Source organism: Capra hircus, chromosome 22 (assembly GCF_001704415.2).
Source record: "Capra hircus breed San Clemente chromosome 22, ASM170441v1, whole genome shotgun sequence".
Taxonomy (NCBI): Eukaryota; Metazoa; Chordata; class Mammalia; order Artiodactyla; family Bovidae; genus Capra; species Capra hircus.
In genome coordinates, this window is record NC_030829.1 from 52,774,315 (window position 1) to 52,799,452 (window position 25,138).

A 25,138-nucleotide genomic window follows, 5' to 3' on the forward strand; every position below is an offset into this window, starting at 1 on the left:
TCTGCTGTAATAATTGATTAGAATATAATTTTATATTTTGTATGTGTTTCTTATAAATTTTCCAGGGGGCTATTTTGTACATTCTACAATTTCTTGCTTCAAATATTTAATTCATTTATTTTCATTCTTTGTTCAGTCACTCAATCATGTCCAACTCTTTGCGACCCCATGGACTGCAGCACACTAGCCTTCCTTGTCCATCACCAACTCCTGGAATTTACTCAAACTCATGTCCATTGAGTCAGTGATGCCATCCAACCATTTTATCCTCTGTCATCCCCTTCTCCCGTGACTTCAGTCTTTCCCAGCATCAGGGTCTTTTCAAATGAGTCAGCTCTTTGCATCAGGTGGCCAAAGTATTGGAGTTTCAGCTTCAGCATCAGTCCTTCCAATGAATATTCAGGACTGATTTCATTTAGGATGGACTGGTTGGATCTCCTTGCAGTCCAAGGGACCCTCAAGAGTCTTCTCCAACACCACAGTTCAAAAGCATCAATTCTTCGGCGCTCAGCTTTCTTTATAGTCCAACTCTCACATCCATACACGACTACTGGAAAAACCATAGCTTTGACTAGACAGACCTTTGTTGACAAACTGATGTCTCTGCTTTTTAATATGCTATCTAGTTTGGTCATAACTTTTCTTCCCAGGAGCTAGCGTCTTTTAATTTCATGGCTGCAGTCACCATCTCCAGTGATTCTGGACCCCAAGAAAATAAAGTCTGTCACTGTTTCTACTGTTTCCCCATATATTTCCCATGAAGTGATGGGACCAGATGCCATGATCTTAGTTTTCTGAATGTTGAGTTTGAAGCCAACTTTTTCACTCTCCTCTTTCACTTTCATCAAGAGGCTCTTTAGTTCTTCTTCACTTTCTGCCATAAGGGTGGTGTCATCTGTACATCTGAGGTTATTGATATTTCTTCTGGCAATCTTGATTCCAGCCTGTGCTTGTTCCAGCCCAGCATTTCTCATGATGTATTCCACATATAAGTTAGATATATATACAGCCTTGATGTACTGCTTTTCCTATTTGGAACCAGTCTGTTGTTCCATGTCCAGTTCTCACTGTTGTTTCCTGACCTGCATACAGGTTTCTCAAGAGGCAGGTCAGGTGGTCTGGTATTCCCATCTCTTTCAGAATTTTCCACAGTTTATTGTGATCCACACAGTCAAAGGCTTTGGCATAGTCAATAAAGCAGAAATAGATGTTTTTCTGGAACTCTCTTGCTTTTTCCATGATCCAGCAGATGTTGGCAATTTGATCTCTGGTTCCTCTGCCCTTTTGAAAACCAGCTTGAACGTCTGGAAGTTCACAGTTCACGTATTGCTGAAGCCTGGCTTGGAGAATTTTAAGCATTACTTTACTAGCGTGTGAGATGAGTGCAATTGTGTGGTAGTTTGAGCATTCTTTGGCATTGCCTTTCTTTGGGATTGGAATGAAAACTGACCTTTTCCAGTCCTGTGGTCACAGCTGAGTTTTCCAAATTTGCTGGCATATTGAGTGCAGCACTTTCACAGCATCATCTTTCAGGATTTGAAATAGCTCAACTGGAATTCTATCACCTCCACTAGCTTTGTTCGTAGTGATGTTTCCTAAGGCCCACTTAACTTCACATTCCAGGATGTCTGGCTCTAGGTGAGTGATCACACCATCATGATTATCTGGGTCGTGAAGATCTTTTTTGTACAGTTCTTCTGTGTATTCTTGCCACCTCTTAATATCATCTGCTTCTGTTAGGTCCATACCATTTCTGTCCTTTATTGAGCTCATCTTTGCATGAAATGTTCCCTTGGTATCTCTAATTTTCTTGAAGAGATCTCTGGTTTTTCCATTCTGTTGTTTTCCTCTATTTCTTTGCATTGATTGCTGAGGAAGGCTTTCTTACCTCTCCTTGCTCTTCTTTGGAACTCTGCATTCAGATGCTTATATCGTTCCTTTTCTCCTTTGCTTTTTGCTTCCTTCTTTTCACAGCTATTTGTAAGGCCTCCTCAGACAGCTGTTTTGCTTTTTTGCATTTCTTTTTCTTGGGGATGGTCTTGATTCCTGTCTCCTGTACAATGTCACGTACCTCCATCCATAGTTCATCAGGCACTCTGTCTATCAGATCTAGTCCCTTAAAGCTATTTCTCACTTCCACTGTATAGTCATAAGGGATTTGATTTAGGTTATACCTGAATGGTCTAGTGGTTTTCTCCACTTTCTTCATTGTTTGTTACTCAATAGTAAATACATTTAAAGTTATGGATTTGCCTTGAACATACCCAGTAAGTTTTTTCAATGCATTGCTCCAATTACTAGTATTTTCTAAAGTTGATAGAATGTTTTTATTTCCTTGAAATAAGTTAACTAACCTTATTTTTAAGATTTTTAAATCATTTGTTTAATCTCACTTAATTGTTATTAAATCCTTGTTCATTGCATTATGGTTAAAGATGTGGCCCAGAATAGTTCTGCTTTTAGGGAAGTTAACTGTGGTTTTCTTAGTAGTCTAGTATGTGGTTGACTTTTATAGATGTTCCATCCCTCAAAGATAGGCAGAGTTGGAGAAGACTCTCCCACTGCAAGTGAGGTTTTTCCATTTCTTGTGTATCATTACGTTTGATGTCATGATATTACGTGGTGATGGTGGCGGTTTAGTTGCTAAGTCGTGTCTGACTCTTAAGCAGCCCCATGGACTGTAGCCTCCCAGGCTCCTCTGTCTGTGGAATTATCTTAGCAGGAATACTGGAGTGAGTTGCCATTTCCTTCTCCAGGGGATCTTCCTGACCCAAGGACCAAACTCGTGTCTCCTGCATTGCAGATGAATTCTTTTCTACTGAGCCGCTAGGGAATCCCTTGATATCAAGGGATTAGATGTTATAATTTTTATCTTTTTTCACAGTAAAATAACTTTATTTTTTCTGTTTAAAGCTTTTACCCTGGATTACATCTTTAGAGATTAATCTTGTCATTTCTATTTTTGCTTACATATATTTGATGCATTTCAGCCCATCTTTTACTTTCAACTGCTTCATATTACTTTGTTTTAGGTGAGTCTCAAGTAGCACATGAGTGGATTTTTTTTCTACCCAGTAAAAGAATTTCTGACTTGTTGTATAAGAATAGGTTTTTCTTTGTATTCACATTGGTGGTCATGAATATGCTTGGTCTTTATTCAGTTATCTTTTATTATTAGTTGATTATTCCCCACAGAGCATTACTTTCCACAGAGCCAGAAGAGTAGAGATGGTTTTGCTTCTCTGGTTTTCTTTCTTCTCTCTTTTCCTTACTCTTTTTCTCAGAGGCAATCTAATTATAGGACTAATCATTCTCTTCTTCTCTAGGGCTTCCCTCCTAGCTCAGTCGGTAAAGAATCTGCCTGCAATGCAGGAGTCATGGGTTCGATCCCTGGATCGGGAAGATCCCCTGGAGAAGGAAATGGCAACCCACTCCAGTAGTCTTGCCTGGAGAATCCCATGGACAGAGGAACCTTGTGGGCTACAGTCCATGGGGTCGCAAGAGTCTGACACGACTGAGTGACTTTCACTTCACTGATCATCCTCTTGATTTTTGTACCATGTATTCCCTGCTGGCTCCGTGGTAAAGAACCTGCCTGCCAAAACAGGAAACATAAGAGATGTGGGTTCGATCCCTGGGTCGGGAAGGTCCCCTGGAGGAGGGCATGGCAACCCAGTCTAGTGTTTTTGCCCAGAGAATCCCATGCACAGAGGAGCCTGGTGGGTCCCAAAGAGTCGGACACTACTGAAGTTACTTAGCAATCCCTAAAAATAGTTTGTGCTGCCTGTTTTTGAACTTCATGTGATATGTACTTTTTGGTGTTTGACTTCTTTCAGCAATATGCTTTATGAGATTTACCATGTTGCTGTTCTCATTGCTCTTGAGTACCCTGTACATTCATCCTGCCTTTGATGACAGCTGGTGGGTTTCTAGTTGGGGCTACACTCAACAGCGCCACTGTCAACAGTCTCATCTGTCTTTCCTGCTGCTTACACGCGTGCTATTTCCAGGGCGCACTACAAGTAACGGACCCGCAGGTTGTGAGTTAGGCACATTTTCTGCTTTACTAAATAGAGTTTTTCACAGTGCTGGTCCCAGTCCATCTCCTGTAGCAGTGTAACGACAGCAATCTCGTTACTCCACGTTCTTGACAACACAACAGGGTGGAGCAGGAGTGAGTCATCCTCCTGTATAGTACGAGGAGCATGGGATTCTTGGGGTGGGACTTCAATGGAGTGATGAGGAGGGGGCCCAAGATGTCACTTACTCTGCTGATTCATGAAGACCCAGGCTTGCAAACTGCTTCCTCTCAGGAATTCACCTTCCAGGCCTCAGATGGCTCACCTCCCTCCACCCATGAGCTGTTCTCTTAAAAGTGCAGAGAAAAAGTGTGGGAAAAAGGAAAACTCAAGTTCCAGCTCAATCAGTCTCAGTAGGAACTAGCCAGCCCCTTGTTAGAGCCTCAGTTTCCATACCTCCAGAGAAGCCATGAGAAGGGCTTTGAGGCTCTTGAACTGGGTACTGGGGATTCCTCACAGGCCAGGGAGTCGGTGCTGTCACAAGCCAGATACCTGCACTACCACAGACTCAGTGTTAGGCATACAGGGACACTGTCAAGGTCAAGGCTGAGCCCAGGAGGTACTGTCATGGGCCAGACACCAGGTGCTGTCACAGGCCTTGGGCTTGGCAACAGGTGCACCATACCAGAGGGCTGTCTGGCAACAGCATCATATCACAACACTGGCAGGTCATGACCCAGACCACACTGTCTCCTTAGCTTCCTGATTCTGCCCCACTTCCTGCTATATAAACAAACCATGAGTTCTAGAATTCTCACACAGTGGAGATGCCCTGCCCCCAAGTCCCATTATGAGAACCAGTGAGAGCTGTTCCCTTGCTTGCTATGGCCTGTGGGCAGGGAGCTCTTCAGGGCCTCACATCTCCATTTTCTTCTGCCAGGGCTGACAGTCACCTCTATGTTGAAGGTAGGGCTTTGGGAACATGAGAGAGAGGCAGGAGGACTCTGCTTGGGCACCCATGTCAGCCATCCTCATGCCTGAAGGGCCTCCATTTGTTCTTGATGGGCACCTCCTCACCAGACTGCGTGGTGTGCCAAGCGTGGGGACCCAGACAGTGCCAAGGCAGTTCCTGTGTGCAGTGACCATGGACATGAGGAAAGAGCCTTATTAACGAATAATCTGTGGCATGGGTGAGCTTGTTAGGGACGCACAGTCTCAGAGAAGCAGGACTGTGCTGAGGGCAGTGTGGTGTGTAGGTGGCCGCTCAGGCACGGAGGGATCATTCACACGCTTACGTCTCAGCAGCCCAGGAGGTGGGCCATTTCACCGTGGGAACCTGCGGCCCGGAGAACTAAATGCTTATGGAGCCAGGATTCAATACCGATTTTCAATAGACTCTTTGGGGGTAAAAATTTTGGACCCCATGTGGCAAAGTCTGGGATCCCACCCTAACTGACCACATGTAATATTGTGGTGGCAGCCCTGGTTCAGATTACCTGCCAGCTGCCCATTCTGCCCCTTGGCAGAAAATATGCTGGCATGGCATCTGTTGGTAGGGATGTGTCCCCCAACTTAGGGACTTTGTCCTTTTCCCTTACTGTGTGACTTGCCTTCCCAGACCACTTCCTTAAGTGAGGGACTGAATGAATGAGTGCCGTCCTGCTCTCTGCTGTCCTCAGGCATCTGTGGCGTTTGGGGCTGGTGAGGCTGTGCACTGCTCCTCGTTGCTGATGGCTGTGACTGTGATGATGTGGGAGTGAGGAGCTGCGACCTTGTAGGGATGGAGGTCATGAGCCAAGACAGGTGTCTCCATCACCATGTGTGAGTGCAAGGTAGTGAGATCAGAATACAGCTTGTGAGTGGGAGTGCTTGGACTCTGGAACTCCGAGAAGGGGTGGATGTGATCTGCAGTGGTCTCTTGGAGCCATAAGTGTCCCCTGTGTGTGGAATAATGTCACTGTGCCTTTGAGAAGATCGATCTGCAACATCTCATGCCCCCAAATTAATCCATCCTGGTTCCCTAAAGATTCAGCTGCTGTACTTGGTGCTGGCGTCTCCAAGCTGAATCCTGCAAATCTTGCATAAGCTTTTGGGGGAAGAAATCAGAGTCAGTGTTGTCCTGGAGGTGAGTTCTGCGGAGTGCTATTTTCTCAAACGGAAGAACCCACTACAGTGTGGAGCACAGAAGCAAAGCCCAACCCTTCCTCCTAGAGCTGTCAGTTCCTTCCTTGCCCCTCACTGGCCCCAACGGCAGGAGTGGGAGGAGAAGGGGCTGCATTGAACTAGATATGAGATTTAGATTTTCAAGTGGTGAAGTTCATTCTGTGGGACCCTGGCTCTCCAGGGCCTTAGCCTTGTGAGAAAGGAAAAGCCAAGACTTTGGAAGCCATCTCTTTCCTCCCAAAGTCTCCATTGGGGTAGGCAGTAATCTGAAACAAGGTAGCCATAAACCAACCACAGTATATGAGAAAGGCTGGAAAATATAGCCACCCCACCTCGGAGCAGACAGAAAATAGGACAGCAAGCCATTGGCCAGAGACATGGGCAAGAATGGAGCAATGAGAGGGCAAGGTAGACAAAACTCCATGGAGATGTTGGGGCCTGTGTGGGTGCCTGTGGATCCCTGTAGGGAGCCACTGGTTGAGGGTAAAGGTGACCAGCCTCAGGTGTGGCAAGGAAGCCAGCCACCCACATCTGATAGCAGTACCAAGAGCCCTTGGACATGGTGGAACAAGCCCAGACATCAGTGGTTTGGGACTCTCTGAGGGATTGCTATGAGGCATGGCCCAGTAGATGTTTCTGCTAGTGTATGGGTTGCAATAGATTATTAGCCTGCTCTGTTTATTGTTGTATCCTCTCCACCACCACCATAATTCACCTCCTGCCCCTTCCCCCCATTCCCAGGCAAGGACAAGCTTTGCTTGCTGCTGCTGAGTCCCTGAAGCTCTGGGTGGCACTGCACGCTGAACTGCTTGGGGAAGCACTTGCTGAACCACGTCTGCTTGAGACAGTGTAAACACATGTCCAAGTCTGCATGTAATGAGGAGGTCTCTGACGGCATGGCTCCCTCTCTACCTTTTTCCTAAGGGTCCTGGTCCCGGGGTTGTGGTCAGACTAACATCTCCTGCAAGAATGTGAACGGAAATCTAGTGGAGGTAGGCAAGTGGCCATGGCAGGTGGGCATCCTGTTCCTGGGCATGAACATCTGCAGCGGCTCCCTCATCCACCGCCAGTGGGTCCTTACAGCTGCACACTGCTTACAGAGGTCAGTCAGGGTGGGCCAGCGGTCTCTGGGGCTCTGCTTTTTGGCCTGGGAGGCCCCGCTGAATCTGGTAATCCGGGAGTAGGGGCCTGGCTGGGTAGCCCTGTGCTCAACTTGTGTCTCTCTACCTGTTCCATGTTTGACCTCACTGCTGGTGATCTGCCTCCTACCCGTGACCCTGCAGATCCAAGGACCCCTCGTCATACTCCGTGAAGATGGGAGTTCAGAGCCTCTCAGAAAATGGTACCGAACGTCCAGTCGCTCGCATCATGATTCATGAGGATTTCACTAACCTCTCCCAGGATCTTGCCCTCCTGAAGCTCAGGGACCCTGTCTCCTGGTCCCCACTCATCCAGCCTGTCTGTCTACCTAACCCCAAACTCAAGCCATCTTTTGGATCCCTGTGCTGGATGATCGGGTGGGGAAAAGTGGATATTCATGGTAAGTGAAAGCAGGCTGAGGTCTCAAGACACCTGCCTCTTCAGAACATAGCTCCACCAGGGGCTCCTCCATGCCATTCCTTTATTCACTCCATCAGCAAACATTTCCTGAACACCTAAATGTGCCGCGCATTATCCTGAACTCTGTTGGTGGGAGAATATATACAGCACCCTGGTGTAAAAGACACCCATGATGTCCATGGATCTCAGTTCCCAAAGTTAAGCTAAATCCAATGTCAAACTCTTACCTTGCAGCCTGGAAGGAAATTAACTTTGTTACTGGGATTCCCTGTCTGCAGGTGGCACAGGGGCCATGGTCTCAGGGGCTACCTAGACATTGGGTAGCCATTTACAACACTTGTTGCCTTGAGCACCAAGACTTCCTGTCCCCTGTTGGTGTCACTCTGAGGTCCTAGAATTGAGGAGCCTTTGTGGGGTCCTGCCTTCCAGGGGGTGGCTCTGTCTAGGCTTTAGGATCTTGCCACCTTGGCAGGTAGCAATGGAGCAGTGCTCAGCCACTCATGCTCATGAAACCTGAATCCTTGGCTTCATTCTGTGCCTGGATGTTGTTCTGAGCCCCTCAGGAGACGTTTGCTTAGACTTTTTAATGCGCTTGGGCATTTTCAAAAGTCAGACTGCAGAGTGGAGCCTTTGTGAATCACTATCCTAGGAAATGGCCCTGCCTCCCACTTTATGAATCTGGATAGCTCCCAGATGGAGATGAGCTGAAGAGATAGTGAGGCAGGATCTCTCTCTCTCCAGTGAACCCACAGTCCCCCTACAGCCTTCAGGAGGTGGCTGTCAAGATCATAAATAATGATATCTGCAATCAACAGTACAAGTTCCTCTTCTTGACAAACCAGAAGAAGTTACTTGGGAATGACATGATTTGTGCCACCTCACATTTGGGCATGGACACCTGTCAGGTGAGCAGTGTCTAGACCTGGGCATGAAGGTGACTTTTAGGGGTCGTGCATTCTTTCTCACATGACACTGGGGGATTAAAAATCGCCTTTCCCTGGGCTTCAGTTTTGCCACTCTGTAAAAATAGGGATGAAAATACTTTTCCCTCCTCTCCCCAATTATAGTTAATAATGGCAGTACTTACAGGGAACTGATGGGTGATAGGCTGTGCGTACTTTCATCTTTAATAGTCATTGCCAAATTGTTTTCCAAAGTGATTGTATTAATCTATATTCTCACAGCAGTGTTTGAAAATTTCATTGCTCTATATCCTTGCCAACTTTTGGGATTGGTCAGACTAACATGTTTTCCATTCTGAGAATGAGAACTAGAGACCTAGTATCCTATGGTGGTTGCATGTACATGTTCTAGTTACTAGTGTACTTGTGCGTCCTTTCATGTGTTTGTTCACCATTCATGATTCTTTTTCTGTGAGTCACTTGTTCAGATATCTTATACATTTTCTGTTGCTTGCCGTTTTCTCTGTATTATATTTTTATATTTTGGATACTGACTTTATGTTCATTATATATATTGCAAATATTTTCTTTTTGAAATCATTTTATATATACTGTCTTTGCTGAAGAGCAATTTAGATTTTTTAAAATATTTTTTTGAGGTATAGTTGATTACAGTGTTGTGTTAGCAATTTAGTTTTTATTTCAGTCAAACATATATCCATATTTTCCCCTTTTGGCCTATGCTTATTTAAGAAATCCTTCATTTTCCTGAGGTTATAAAGACATTTTCCTATGTTTTCTTTTTCCTAAAAGTTTGGAAATTTTGGTTTCTACATTTAGGTCTTGAATCATGTGCATTCATTTCGTGAATAGTGAAAGTTAGAGGTCTATTTTTCTTTATTTCTGTGTATAGACTACCAGTTTTTCCCAGTGTCATTCAGTGAAAAAACCATTTCCTCTGCAGGGTGTCACCACTAATCTCATAAATCAAATTTCTGTATACACAGAGGATAATTTCTTGAATTGGACATCTTAACTTTTTTTCATCTTTAATACAAGTGTTTCTTTTGTTTTTTTTTTTTTTTAAATTGAAGTATAGTTGATTTATTGTGTTAGTTTCAGGTATATAGCATAGCGATTCAGTGCTTTTGCAGATTATATTCTATTATAGGTTATTACATGATAATGAGTATAATTTCTGTCCTGTACAATATATGCTTATTGCTTATCTATTTTATATATATTGAATAGTAGTTTGTATCTGTTAATCCCATACCCCTAATTTGTTCCTCCCTGCATCCCTTCTCCCTTTGGTAACCACAAGACTGTTTTCTGTATCAGTGACTGTGTTTCTGTTTTGTGTATACATTCATTTGTATTCTTTTTTAGATTCCACATGTAAGTGATATCATATAGTATTTGTCTTTATCTGACTTCTTTCACTAAGTGTAATGTTCTCTGGGTTCATCCACATTGCAAGTGGCATTATTTCATTGTTTTTTTATTGACTGAGTTATATTCCATTGTGTGTGTGTGGGTATCATATCTCCTTAAGCCAGTTGTCTGTTGATGGGCACTTGGGTTGCTTCCATGCTGTTAAAGTGCTGCACTCAATATGCCAGCAAATTTGGAAAACTGAGCAGTGGCCACAGGACTGGAAAAGGTCAGTTTTCTTTCCAATCCCAAAGAAAGGCAATGCCAAAGAATGCTCAAACTACCACACAATTGCACATCCTAACAAGAACATGCTCAAAATCCTCCAAGCTAGGCTTTAACAGTATGTAAACTGAGAAATTCCAGATGTACAAGCTGGATTTAGAAAAGGTAGAGGAACCAGAGATGAAACTGTCAACATCTGTTGGATCATAGAAAAAGCAAGAGAATTCAAGAAAAACATCTACTTCTGTTTCGTTGACTACACTAAAGCCTTTGTGTGGATCACAACAAATTAGGGAATTCTTAAAGAGATAGGAATACCAGACAAACTTACCTGCTTCCTGAGAAACCTGTATGCAGGTAAAGAAGCAATAGTTAGAACTGAACATGGAATAATAGACTGGTTCAAAATTGGGAAAGGTGTGTGTCAAAGCTGTATATTGTCACCCTGTTTATTTAACTTATATGTGGAGTACATCATGTGAAATGCTGGGCTGGATGAAGCATAAGCTGGAATCAACATTACCAGGAGAAATATCAATAACCTCAGGTATGCAGATGACACCACCCTTATGGCAGAAAGTGGAAGAGGAACTAAAGAGCCTCTTGATGAAGGTGAAAGAGGAGAGTGAAAGTGAAAGTCGTTCACTTATGTCTGACTCTTTGCGACTCTGTGAACTATACAGTCCATGGAATTTTCTAGGCCAGAATACTAGAGTAGGTAGCCTTTCCTTTCTCCAGGGGATCCTCCCAACCCAGTGACTAAACCCAGGTCTCCTGCATTGCAGTCAGATTCTTTACCAGCTGAGCCACAAGGGACGCCTAAGAATACTGTAGTGGATGGCCTATCCCTTCTCTAGCGGATCTTCCTGACCCAGGAATCCAACCAGGGTCTCCTGCAATGAGGTCGGATTCTTTACCAACTGAGTTATCAGGGAAGCCTGGAAAGTGAAAAAGCTGGCTTAAAACTCAACATTCAGAAAACTAAGGTCATGGCATCCGGTCACATCACTTCATGGCTAATAGATGGGGAAACAGTGGAAACAGTGGCAGACTTTATTTTCTTGGGCTCCAAAATCACTGCAGATAGTGACTGCAGCCATGAAATTAAAAGACTCTCGCTCCTTGGAAGAGATGCTATAAGAAACCTAGACAGCATATTAAAAAGCAGAGACATTACTTTGCTGACAAAGTTCTCCTAGTCAAAGCTATGGTTTTTCCAGTAGTCATGTATGGATGTGAGAGTTGGATCATAAAGAAGGCTGCGCACCGAAGAACTGATGCTTTCAAACTGTGGTGTTGGAGAAGACTCTTGAGGGTCCCGTGGACTGCAAGGAGATCAAACCAGTCAATCCTAAAAAATATCAACCCTGAATATTCATTGGAAGGACTGATACTGAAACTGAAATTCCAATACTTTGGCCACCTGATGTGAAGAGTCAATTCATTGGAAAAGACCCTGATACTGGGAAAGATAGAAGGCAGGAAAAGGGGATGACAGAGGATGAGATGGTTGGATGGTGTCACCAACTCAATGGACATGAGTTTGAGTAAACTCTGGGAGATAGTGAAAGACAGGCAAGCCTGGCATGCTGCAGTCCACGGGGTCTCAAAGAATCAGATACAACTGAGCAACTGAACAACAACATATTAAACCTGTAGACTGAGTAGTATGGCCATTTTAATAATAATTTTGAAATCCAAGAGCACACATTATCTTTGCATTTCTTTCAGTCATCTTCAGGTTACTTCATCAGTGTTTTATAGTTCTCAGTGTATAGGTCTTTCATCTCCTTAGTTAAGATTATTCCTAGGGTTTTTTTTTACATGATTTTGAACAGGATGGTTTTTTTATTTTCTCTTTCAGATATTTCACTAGGGTACAAAAATGCAACAAATTTTTGTATTAATCTTGGATCTTTAAAACTTACTGAATTCATTTATTCTAATAGTTTTGGATGGAAACTTTAGGGTTCTTAATATAGAGTATCATGTCAGCTGCAAATGTGACAATTTTATCTCTCCCCTTTCAATTTGCATATATTTTATTTCTTTTTCTTGTCTGATTGCTATGGATAGGGCTTCCAGTACTATATTAAATAACAGTGACCAAAAAAAAATTAAAGTGACATGAATGGGCATCCTTGTCTTCTTCCTGAATTCAGGAGGAAGGCTTTCAGCTTTACACCATTGAATATTATGTTGGCCCTGATTTTGTCATAAATGACCTTTATCATGTTGAGATATGTTTCCTCTATACCCACTTTGATGAGGGTTTTTATTATGAATGGATACTGAATTTTATCGAAGTATTTCTTGGCATCGACTGAGATGATCATGTGGGTTTTCTTTCATTTTGTTAGTATGGTGTATCACATTGATTGATTTGTGTATGTTAAACCATCCTTGTGACCCTGGAGTAAACCCAATTTGATCATGGTGTATGATCTTTTTAATGTATTGTTGGATTCAGTTTGCTAATATTTTATTAAGGATTTGTGCATCTATATTCATAAAAGATGTTGGCCTGTAATTTTCTTTTCTGATCTTTATCTAGTTTTGATATTAGGGTAATGGTGGCCTCATAGAATGAATTTGGGAGTATCCAAATTCACTCTTTAGTTTTTTGGAATAGTTGGAGAAGGATAGGTATAACTATTTTTTTTCTGTGTTTGATAGAATTCCTTAGTGAAGCTGTTCAGACCTGAACCTCCAGGGAAGTCCCTAAAAATAAACTGATCCTCTTTTTTTTGCCTCATGTGGGATCTTAGTTCCAGGACCAAGGATTGAACCCATGCCCCCTCAGTGGAAGCACAGAGTCTTAACCACTGGACAGATCTGAACTTTTGTTTGCAGGCCATGTTTTTGTTTGTTTATTTTACAGAATCTGTTTCACTTGTAAAGATTGTGATTAGTCTATTCAAATTGTCTGTTTCTTTTTGACTCAGTCTTGGCAAGCTATATGTTTCTAGAAATTTGTCCAGTTTTGTCCATTTCTTCTGTATTGTCCAATTTGTTGACATTTAAGTGTTTATAGTATTTTCTTATGATTTTTGTATATCTATGATATTGATTGTTATTTCTTTTCTTTCTTTCTTATTTTGTTTATTTGGGTCCTCTTTTCTTTTTGATGAGCCTGGCTAAATGTTTATCAAATTTTGTTAATCTTTTCAAAAGAAACAGCCCTTGGTTTCATCCTTCTTTTCTATTTTTTAAAATCTCTGCTTTACTTATTTCATCTCTGGTCTTTATGATTTCCTTCCTTCTGCCAACTTTGGAATTTCTTTGTTCTTTTTCTAATTCTTTTAGGTGGTAGGTTAGGTTGTTTATTTAAATTTTTTTTTTTTTTTTGCCTTGAGGAAGGCCTGTATCACTATAAACTTCTCTCAGAATGGTTTTGTCTTTGATATCATCATTGACTCATTGATTTTTAGTAGCATGTTGTTTAGTCTCCATATATTTGTTTTCCAGTTTTTCTGTAGTTGATTTCTAGTTTTATATTGTTGTGGTCAGAAAGATGCTTGCTGTAATTTCTATCCTATTGAATTTGTTGAGGCTGGTTTTGTGACCTAGTGTGTGAAATAACCTGGAGAACATTCCATGCTTCCAGGATTTAGTCCATTGACGTTTAAAGTTTTTATTGGCAGGCATGTACTTATCGCTATTTTATTCCTTGCTTTCCAGTGTGTTTGTAGTTCTCACTTGTTTCTTTCTTCTTCCTTTTGCTTTTCCAGTGTGGCTTGATAATTTTCTTTAATAGCATGCTTGAGGTCTTTTCTGTTTGGTTTTTGTGTATACACAGCCTATAATAAGTATGCTTTTGATTTGTGGTTACCATGGAATTTATATATGTTGATCCATAATTATATCTAGTTGCTTTAAAAAGAAGCCATTCAAGTTCAAATACATTCTAAAAGATCTACTTATTTACTCCCCTCCCCCAGATTTTGTGTTTTTGATGTCATATTTTACATCTTCATGCTTGCCCCTTTACTGTTTATTGTGGTGATAGCTTATGGTGAATGGTGTCAGATTCATGATCTCTGAAGATTTAGCTTTGGGACCAGGGACCAGGCACGATCACTCAAGAGCTTTTGCAGAGCAGAGAATTACTGAAGTGAAAAAGGGACAGATAAATCTTCTGACACAGACTTCAGAAGGGGAATGGAAAGTGCCCCCATCCCTATTCTTAGCAAGGAAATTATATATATTTTAATTGGTTATTACAATAAATTAAATAATGTCTCAAGATTGTAAAGATCTTACTAGACCCACTCCCATAATATACATTTTAAGATAACAGGATTAGTCAGAAGGTTTTCAGGAAAGACAAACATGTCCTCAAGCAGGATGCATTATTGTTATATAATCCTTACTAAGGAATAGAAAAAAAAGTTTGTCCTTTCCTTCTCCTTGAGAGCCTCAGACCCCTTTCTCCTCCTTGGGGACCCTGGACTTTTTAATCAACCTGCCTAGGAATTGACTGTCTCAGTAGTTATAGGTGCTTTTATAGTTTTTTGTTTGTTTTTTTTATTCTATGTTTTGAATTATTTAAGTGATCGTCAATGCTTATTATATAGTTTGCCTTTCCTATTGGGATTTTCCTTTCCCTATAGATTGTTTCTTTTCCATTTAGAGAAGATGCTCAACATTTCTTTTAGAGTGGTTTAGTGTAACTGAATTCTTTCAGTGTTGCTTGTCTGAGAAATTTTTTTCTATTTCTGTTCTAAATTATAATATTGTTGGGTAGAGTATCCTAGGTTTCAGGTCTTTCCCTTTTCATGAATTTGAATATTATGCCGCTTCTTTCTGGTCTGCAAAGCTTTTGCAGAGAAAGCAGCTGATAGCTTTAAGGGGGTTCCCTTGTACATGACTCTGTTTTTCTCTTGCTGCCTTTAGGATTCTCTCTTTAACTTTTGCCATTTAAAATATTTATTTATTTATGGCTGTGTTGGTTATTTGTTGCTGCAAGTAGGGGCTAGTAATTGTGATGCAAAGGCTTCTCATTGTGATGACTTCTCTTGTTGCAGAGCGTGGGCTCTAGGGCGGGTAGGCTTCAGTAGTTGTGGTGCACAGGCTTAGCTGCCCCACTACATGTGGAACCTTCCCAGACCAGGGGTCCAACCCATGTCCTCTGTGTTGCAAGGTGGATTTTTAACCACTGGACCACCAGGGAAGCCCTGATTTTTGCCATTTTAGCTATAGTATGTATTGGTGTGGGAATGTTTTGATTCTCTTTGTTTGGGACCCTCTGTGCTTTCTGTAACTGGATATGTTTTCTCCTTTAGGCTTAGGAAGTTTTTAGCCATAATTTCTTCAAACACATTTTCTTTTTGTAAAAGTTATTTATTTGACTGTGCTGGGTCTTTGTTAACGCACGGGCTTTCACTCGTTGCGGCGAGTGGGTGCTCTTCTTCATTGTGGTGTTCGGGCTTCCTATTGCTGTGGCTTCTCTTTTTGTGGAGCATGGGCTCTAGGCACACAGGCTTTAGTAGTTGTGGGGCATGGGTTCAGCAGTTGTGGCTCAGGGGCTCAGGTGATCCACGGCATGTGGGATCTTCCGGGACCAGGGATTGAACTCATGTCCTCTGCATTGGCAGGCGGAATCCCAATCACTGGACCACCAGGGAAGTTCCTTCAAATACATTTTCAATCCCCTTCCCTCTCTTCTCCTTCTGGAATTCCTATTATGCATACGTTGGCACCTTTATATTATACCCATAGATCTCATATTTTGCTTTATTTATTTATTTTTTGTTTTTCACTTGTCTCTCTGCTGTTCAGATTTGGTGATTTCCATTATTCTATCTTCCAGATCTCTTATGTATTCTTCTTTGTTATTTTGTTGGCTATTCATTGCCTCTAGAGTGCCTTTTATCTCAGAAATTGATTTATCTATTTCTGATTGGGCCTTCTTTGTAGTTCTGCTTTGGTATTAAAATCATCTATGTTTATCCTGATATTCTTTCTTAATTCACTTAGCATTTTTTATTACCAACTTAAAAACCATTTATTTATTTGGCTGCACTAGGTCTTAGCTGTGGCATGGGCAATTGTCAATCTTCATTTCAACATGTGGTATCTTTAGTTGGGGCATGAGAACTCTTAGTTGTAGCACATGGGGTCTAGTTCCTTGATCAGGAATTGAACCCAGGCCCCTTGCATTGGGCACGCAGAGTCTTAGCCACTGGACCACCAAGGAAGTCCCTATTACCAACTTTTTGAACTCAGTGTCTGGTAGACTGATTATCTGTTTCATTATTTGTTCTACAAAGGGGTTTTCTTTTGTTCTTTCAGCTGGGAGTAAGTTTCTTTCTTTTAATTTTACTGAACTTTCTCTCTCTATGAATCTAGGTGAAACACAGTTGTCTGCTGTGGTCTTGAAGGGGTGGTGTTTTTATGTGGAAGTGTCCCTTCCTAGACTGTGTGTACCCAGTGTCTTTGGTGTGAGGGCTGGCTTTGATGTAGATGCCAGCCAAGTCTTTCCTCATGGTGTGCTGGCCACTATCACCTTGACAGAAGGTGTGGCTGCTGTTAGAGGAGCTAGAGGCTGTGCAGGGTAGGCGCTGGGACTTCCTCTCTGCTCCCTCTGTGTGGCCGCCCTGTCAGGGGTGGGGTTTGCTCCCACATTGCTGGGAAACCCTGAGGTCGAATCCAGGCTAATTCTGTTCCCTGTAAGTATGTGTTTTTCTTCTCCTTACACTGGGGCTTTTGCCCCACAGGAGGGGAGTGCTGGAGTAGATGGGGCTTGTGTGCTCACACAGGGCTGTTGTGCTGCCAGGGTAGGCTTCGGGGGCTCCGCTCACACGTAGCCCAGGACTGAGTCTTTCCCCTGCTTGGTTGTCTCACTTCCGGTGCTGTGTCGTGGTGCGGAATGGGAGTGGGGATGGTGGTGTTGGTTGCAAGGGTTCAAATGGCTGTACTGCCACCAGAGGCCCAGGCTGTCTCTGTGGTGCTGTTTGAGTAAGTGCCAACCATGGCCACTGTCCCCACATTTGGACCCCACCCCAGGCCCCTGTGCCGCCTCTGCCTTGCTAGACTGAGTCTTTTCTCAGGATCCAGCTGCCCTCCATTCTGTGCCAAGCTGTGGCATCACGCGAGTGGGGTTTAAGTTTAAGGCAGGAAGGCAGCAGTCATTAGGCAGACGTCTCTCTAGCTTGTCATTAAGCTAGCACTGGCACACTCCTCGTGCGTGGCATCTAGGTTTCTCCGGCCTGTCTGTCCCAGTGATTCTCCCAGCAGCCAAGGGAGCTTGTGTCCTCCATGTAGGACCCCAGGACTGGGATGGCCAGTCTATGGCTTGACTTGCTCACCGCTCAAGGTGAGGTTTTACTGGGCAGTCTTTCTTCTCCTCTTAGATCCCTTCCAGGGGCACAGGTCCTGACCCGATGCTTTTTTGCCTGTCACACTTGGTTACATGGGGATCCTTCTTGCAGCCTTGGTTATCCAGGAGTTCTGCCAGTTCCAGATGTATCTTTTTCAGATTCTTTTCCTGTATGGACCATTGCAGAGTACTGAGTAGAGCTCCCTGCGCTATACAGTAGGTCCTCATTAGTTATCTACTGAGAAATTTGACTTTAAATCAAGTCTAGCTTTGCGCTTACTGTGTGGATGTGTATATTCTGATTTCTAAACTGAGACATTTATATGATAGTGTAATCACAGTGATTATGATGACAATAATCACAGTGAGCAAAACATTCTGATTCTGCCCAGTTTTTACCCAGGATCAAGGCACAAAGGGGGTTCAAATGAAGATGTTTATTGTGTTCAGTGTCCATTTACACTTTTCCCTGTCCTTTGCCCATGTTTTTCTATTAAACTACTTTTCTTTTTACTGATTTGTAAAAGCTGTAGATATTATATGCTGTGGGTAATTACTGGTAAGGAACATCATGTCTTTTTCAACTTAATTTTAGTGGCTTATAAAATACGTGTATATACACACACATACTTATGGATAGAGAAGATAAGACAAATATGGTTAAACATTAAATCAGTGGGTCTGAGTAAAAATATTATACTCATAACTGTTTGTAAGTCTTTTTTTGTTAATTAATTAACTTGACTGTTGGTTCCCCTGGGCCTTAGTTGCTGTGCTCGGGCTTGCTCTAGATGCGGCGAGTAGGAGCTGCTCTTTGTCGAGGTGGAGCGCTGGTTCCTTGCTGCGGTGGCTCCTCTCGTGGAGCACAGGCTCTAGGCTCGGCTTTAACAGTTGTGGTGCATGGGCTTAGCTGGTCCGGACCTGTGGAATCTTCCTAGACCAGGGATCAAACTCACGTCCCCGTCATTGGCAGGCCGATTCCTATCTACTGTACCACCAGGGAAGTCTTGTAAGTCTTAAATTACTTCAAAATCAAAAGTTTTTTTTTTTTTTTTGAAACAGGAAGTTTTAACCCTTTGTGAAGTGCTTTACAATTTCACCCTACTTGTTCATGATTTACCTTCTTTGGGTATGGATTTGTTCTCATAGAGTTAATTACAATTTCCATATGTTCACATTTATCATTATTTCTCTTAGTGATTACAGTTTTTGTGCTGTGCTTAGAAATCTTTCCCACCCTAAGATTTTTAAAATTCTTTACTCATATATGTCCTTAATTATTTTCTTTAAATATTTTAATTTTGATTCATCTGGAAGGGTGAGAGAAGAAACCAGTTAGGTCAACAATTTTTATTGAATACTTTTTTGGGGCAATGAATTAGAAATGCCCTCTTTATTATATTATACATTTCCACCTTATTTTGTGTATTTCTGCCCTTTGCAGTCTCATTCCTATGCCACAACCACTGTTTTAAAATTATTATACCTCTACAGTTCCTTTTTGTGTGTAGTAAGGCAAGTCCTCCTTTATTATTCTTATTTTAAAGAATTTACCTGGCTATTCTCCCATGTTCATTCGAACTGAACAATCTCTGTCTCAAGGTACTTTCTAATTTCTTCTTTGATTTCATTATTGACTCACTGGTGTTTTAGTAGCATGTTGTATAGCCTCCGTATGTTCTTTTGTCCCCATTTTCTCTTGAACAGTCTTAGTATAATATAAAAGGAAAATCATGTGGTGATTTTGGTGAAATTAATAGATTGATTTGGGAAAATAGACCCTATTTTGCTTCATTTCTTTGTGTCCCTAGAGCAGCAGTTTATACAGCTTTCTCCATATAGTTATTGCATGCCCGCTTCTTAAGTTTATTCCTAGGTTTTTACGTCACATCTCTGTCATGAGCAGTTTTTTTTTTTCAGTGTATTTTCTGTTTGTATTATATCAATATATTGATTTTTGTGTGTATTTACTTTATAATAAGCAAGCTTCCTAGGTATAGTGGATTCTCTTTAATTTTGTAGGCCCAGAAACATATCATGTACAAACAGTGATAAATTTGTCTCCTACTTTTCAATATTATGCCTATTCCTTTTTCTACTTTTTTGCAATGTCAAAAATCATATTCCAGAACAATCCCTCTATCTTCCGTGAGACACTGTGCTATCTTGTTTTAGTTATATGTCTTATAAACAATATAAGGCTCAGTGCCTTATACTTTCCAACACATTAGGGAGGCTTTTCTTTAACCCATTTATCAAGAAGAATATTTCTTTTTATACCCCTCACTTTATGTACTGGTTTGATTCTTTTTCCACTCCACTTTTTCCCTCTAGTTGTTTAGAAGCTGTTGTAGGGTCATTCTCCTGTTGGTCACCTGATAGTTTCCACACATGTATTTAAATTTAACACCCAGGGTTAATCAACATCTACAGCTTCCTCAGAAGAACAAGAACCTTCCTTCCTTTTGACTTGCCCTACTTCCATCCACCAGACTCATTTTGTTGAAAACATCTAGGAGTTTAGCTCACTGAACCCTTTTATTATATCCCAAGAGTTTTTGCCGACTCTCTTGGGCTTTCCAGGTCTATGCCCATGTAAGCTGTGATTAGTGATGATTTTGCCTCTTTCGTTTTCATGATTTTTACTTTTTCCATTATTCTGGGTACTGTCCCTGAAAGCAGCCTGGAATTGTGGCTCTGCTTTTTCTTGTTGCTGGCCTTCTTGGACGTGCTTCCCACACTTCATTCTGAAGCATCTTGCTAAGATGGCATAGCATCCATGGAGGAGAGAGCAAGTGCTTTCTGTTTCACTGTGGCATTTTATTTCAGGAATGCACGCTAAACTTCATAAAACATGTTTTCTGCAGCTATCAAGATGACTCTGTACTCTTCAGCATGCTAAGCTGGTTCTGTGAACAGATCCCTCGTGTCCATTTACCCTGCCTGCTAGGATCAGCCCTCCCTGGCCATAGTGTGCTTTGGTTTCATTCATCTGTTGTGTTCAGACTTATAACCTCCTTTTTTAGGATATGTTTAATTTCTTTCTTCATCCAACAGACCACCCTGTACTGGGCCCTGGACCAGACACAGGACGGTGGTGGCGCACAGCCCAGGAAAGGGGCGGCCAGGGAGCAGCAGCGTGAGGCGCCATACACGCAGTCAGCATTGTGTTTTGTTTGCCTCCAGGGAGGCTGGGCTGCATTTAAGGTGTGTTGAGAAAGGCACTCCCCTTGTTAAATTATAGAGTCACAACTATGCTCCACTTGAAAGTACAGTCTATGTTCTAGAACATTTGAAATGACATAAATTATCTGCTCCTTGAACGCTAGAAAGAAGTTGCCTGTAAAACCACATAGACCTGTTCTCATTTGAAGGGGTAGTTCTTGAGCAGTATTTTATGTTATTTTGTCCATAGTTATTGGCTTATGATTTGTATTTTCTTAGGAATTATTCACTTCATCTAGAATTTAAATCCATAAAGAGAAAGTTATAAACAGTCTTCAGATCCTAGAAAGTGTATTTTCCCTGGATCTGATTTTAATCTCTTCTACTTATACCACAAAATATTTGCATTTTCTTCCTCTTTCAGTTTTCCTTGGTAGGACTTAAAAGGTGTTTATCTATTTTGTTGTTTTTTAAGAAAAAGTGATTGATTTTATTTCTCAAGTCTATGATTTTTTTTGCTTTCTAATGCATGACATCTCCTTTTTGCCTTTATTAATTCCATTTTAAGTGTCTTCAACTGAATGTGCAGTGATAAATAATTGATAATAATTTATTTTCATTCCCTCTTGTTTGATGTTAAAAGTATTTAGACTAAGACTATTCTGTGTGCAATTTTGGCCCACATCCCATGGGCTTTGCAATATATGGTATTCTTACTTTTCTGCATTCCAACTGTAGATTTTAATTCTGTTTCTATTTTAGCACTTTTGAAAGTTAATTTTTTTCCCTCTGAGGGGGGTGTTTCACATTTTTTTATTGGGTTCTGGCTTTATTTCACTGTAATAAGAGAATATCCACATAGGATCCTTCTTTTGCCCTCCAATTTTCTCTCTCTTTTTCTCTGACTTTTCTTTAGCTCTAGATTCCCAGAGTCCCATCAACCATATCTCTCAGGTAGGGTCCTCACACTATCATTACTAGCTTAATTATCACTGGCTTGATTTTCCCCTTCATCTTCCATTTTCTCTCCCCACATAAGGCCCCTACTGAAATGTGTTTGCTGCTGCTGCTGCTGCTGCTGCGTCGCTTCAGTCATGTCCGACTCTGTGTGACCCCACAGACAGCAGCCCACTAGGCTTCTCTGTCCCTGGGATTCTCCAGGCAAGAATACTGGAGTGGGTTGCCATTTCCTTCTCCAATGCATGAAAGTGAAAAGTGAAAGTAACGTCGCTCAGTCGTGTCTGACTCTTAGCGACCCCATGGACTGCAGCCTACCAGGCTCCTCCGTCCATGGGATTTTCCAGGCAAGAGTACTGGAGTGGTTGCCATTGCCTTCTCTGAAATGTGTTTAGTAATGTCTTTAAAGATGTTTGTATCTTTGAAAAATATGTAGCGTGATATATGGGTATTTTAATTTACATAACTGATATTGTTCTACATTCCCCTCCTGTATTTGTTTGTTGAGGAATCTCAGTTTGTTAGAGAACCCACATTAGTTTTATTCTTTTGAGTCATTTTCCCCATGTGCCCTATGTCAAACCTTTCTCTCTTCTCCATTTTGGGAGGAGCCCATAATTTTCAGTTACTTTCAGTTAGTAAATGCCTTGTCCTATTATAAGCCTCAATTTAAAAATCAGTTTGATTTAAACTTCACCAAGCCCACTCTACCTCCCTGGAGTTTTGTTCTGGTGGGGTCCAAATTAATTTTTCTCTGTCAGTTTCCCTACCACCTACAACAGAGACCTCCTTTTGACAGTCATGACACTTTCTGGAGCATGTGCCAGGTTTCCTCACTTGCAGGCATCTGGCTGGCTCTCCATTGCCCCAGTGGTCTATTTTTCTATTGCTATGCTAGTGCCATAGTTTGTTTAGTTATAGCTTTGAAATATATCTAACTCTGTCTAGATATATCTCCAGTCCCCAGCCTCTCCAGTTTGCTCTTTTTTTTCTCAAACTTGCCATAGAATTCATGGCCTTTATCCTTTAATATTAGTTCTAGAATCAGATTGTCAAGGTCCTGAAAAAATACTGGTAGCATTTTACTTGGAATTGCTTGAATGTTAGAGGTCAATGCAAGAACTGACATTGTCACAATATTTTGACTGTTTTACTCTCTAATGAATAGAGAGAAAAGATATTTATAAAATGTGTTTGGAGAACAAAGAATAACACAGTCAATACCCATACCTTCACCACCACGCCTACAAAATAGTGCATCACCAGAAACTTTGAGGCTCTCATGTGATGATTTCTGAATATCAAACTCTGAAGGCTCTGATGCTGCTTTTGGTTTTTTTCTGCTGGCTGGCATTTGCTCTTGGTGCCTCAACTTCCCTGTGTGCGGGGTGATGTTTTAAGAGTGATGACATGCTCTTTAGAGTGTTCTTCACAGGAGTTCGCTGAAGCACGGCTTGAAAAGTGAGGTCCTTCAGACAGAATCTATATTTGCTTCTGCCAGGTACCAGGGCATAAAGCCAACCAAGAACCACTTTAAACGATGTTCTTGGCTCAATTTTTTTTTAATCACCCAGACAGTGTGAATTTGAATTACAAGTTCACATGAGGGCAGGTGTTCCCAGTTTATCCTCACGCAGAAGGTGTGGTCCTTTTTGGCAGGAATAACTTTTTGCAGGAGGTTTCCTCTTGGGCTCCCCATCTTGAGCAGGCTCTGAGCATTTTGTCTTTTGCACCCATGAATGAGGCTGTGAAAACCAAAGCTCAGTTTCACTGGGTTTGGTCCATGGCCTTGGGGCAAAAAGTCATCTTCTGGGCTTTGCTGTCAGCTCTCTGGGTTTCAGCCTTCCCTTGGGTTTTGCAATCTGAGGAGTCTATTTTCTGGCCAGCTCACCCATGCATTTAAAATGAAAATTAAAAAAAACTCACATGTAATCTTCAGCAAGGTGGGATAGGGTATCTAGCCTTCCATGCTGCAGGAAGCCAGATGCTGAGAATTGACAGTTTTACATTGTTTTAAATTGCCTCACCTAAGAACAATAGTATATCTGTATATTAATGTAGGTCTTCCTTTATCTTATTAAGTATGATTTTGTTATTTTTCCTTACATATCTTATGCACTCTTCATTAGATTATGTCTTATAAATCTTGGTTTGCTGCTGCTGCGGCTGCTAAGTCACTTCAGTTGTGTCTGACTCTGTGCGACCCCATAGACGGCAGCCCACCAGGCTCCCCTGTCCCTGGGATTCTCAAGGCAAGAATACTGGAGTGGGTTGCCATTTTCTTCTCCAATGCATGAAAGTGAAAAGTGAAAGTGAAGTCGCTCAGTTGTGTCCGACTCTTAGCGACTCCATGGACTGTAGCCTACCAGGCTCCTCCGTCCATGAGATTCTCCAGGCAAGAATACTGGAGTGGGTTGCCATTTCCTTCTCCAAATCTTGGTTTACATTACATTAAAATATATATGTATACATATAGGGAGGGAGGGAGAGCATGGGATATTTTTCTGATTTATAAAACTTTTCAACAATACTGAAAAGTATAGGATAGTTTAAAAAATCATAAACCCATCATCAGCAGAAATAAAAGCTGTTACCTTTTGATGTTTGCTGTTGTAAACATTATTCTTACATTTGCCTCTGCTTTTCATGAAAAGAGGGGGAACAGATTTGCATTTCAAATAGTTCATTATGCCAGCAGGATGGTAGGAAAGGAGAAAGTCAAGGGTAACACCTTGGAGGCCCACCACAATTTAGAGAGAGGGCAGAGGAGGGGACCAGGGAGTTATGGTCAGAGGGTTAGCAGGGGAGTGAAGAAAGGCCAGTGTGATCCTGAGCTCAGGCCCCAGAACAGTGCTTCCATGTCACAGGGCAGGCTCCTAGCTATGCCTCATTATCAGGGACAGCATGGGCCTAATACAGCTCGTGTTAAGAACATGGCCTGGGAAGGTGCAAGTTTATTTGTCCAGGACCTGCAAGGAGGCCCTCCTGCTGCCTCTCTTATGCCGCCCTTGCTCCCCTCCACAGAGTAACTCTGGCAATTCCCTGGTCTGCCAAATGGACAACACCTGGATTCAGATGGGGGTGGTGAGCTGGAGCTTTAGCTGCAACCGGCGCCACTTCCCCGGTATCTACACCAGCACCTCCTACTTCACTGACTGGATGAAGAAGCAGATCGGTGATGTGAAGTTCGTCAGCAGGGCCAGGCCTGCCTGCCTTAGCCCGGTCTTCCTCACTAGTTCCATCCTGCTAATCTCCTTGGGCTGCCTGTGGCTCCTGTGAATGATGTTTCCTGGGCGTCCCTCCCGGATGCAGCTGCTTCCTCCCCTCTGCCTGTCTTGGAGACTGGAGGAGCACAGGACGGCAGGGCAAGTCCATGGGGGAGGGTTCCAGAG

The 25,138-nt window shown here is 42.1% G+C and overlaps 1 protein-coding gene across 1 annotated transcript; it reads left to right on the plus strand.

Moving 5' to 3' along the window:
• LOC102175628 (putative serine protease 46) lies at window positions 4,904-25,025 on the plus strand. The gene is made up of 5 exons (XM_005696025.1): window positions 4,904-4,985; window positions 7,107-7,284; window positions 7,466-7,722; window positions 8,484-8,647; window positions 24,771-25,025. Exons 1-5 carry the CDS (start codon window positions 4,904-4,906, stop codon window positions 25,023-25,025), a joined length of 936 nt encoding a protein of 311 aa, XP_005696082.1.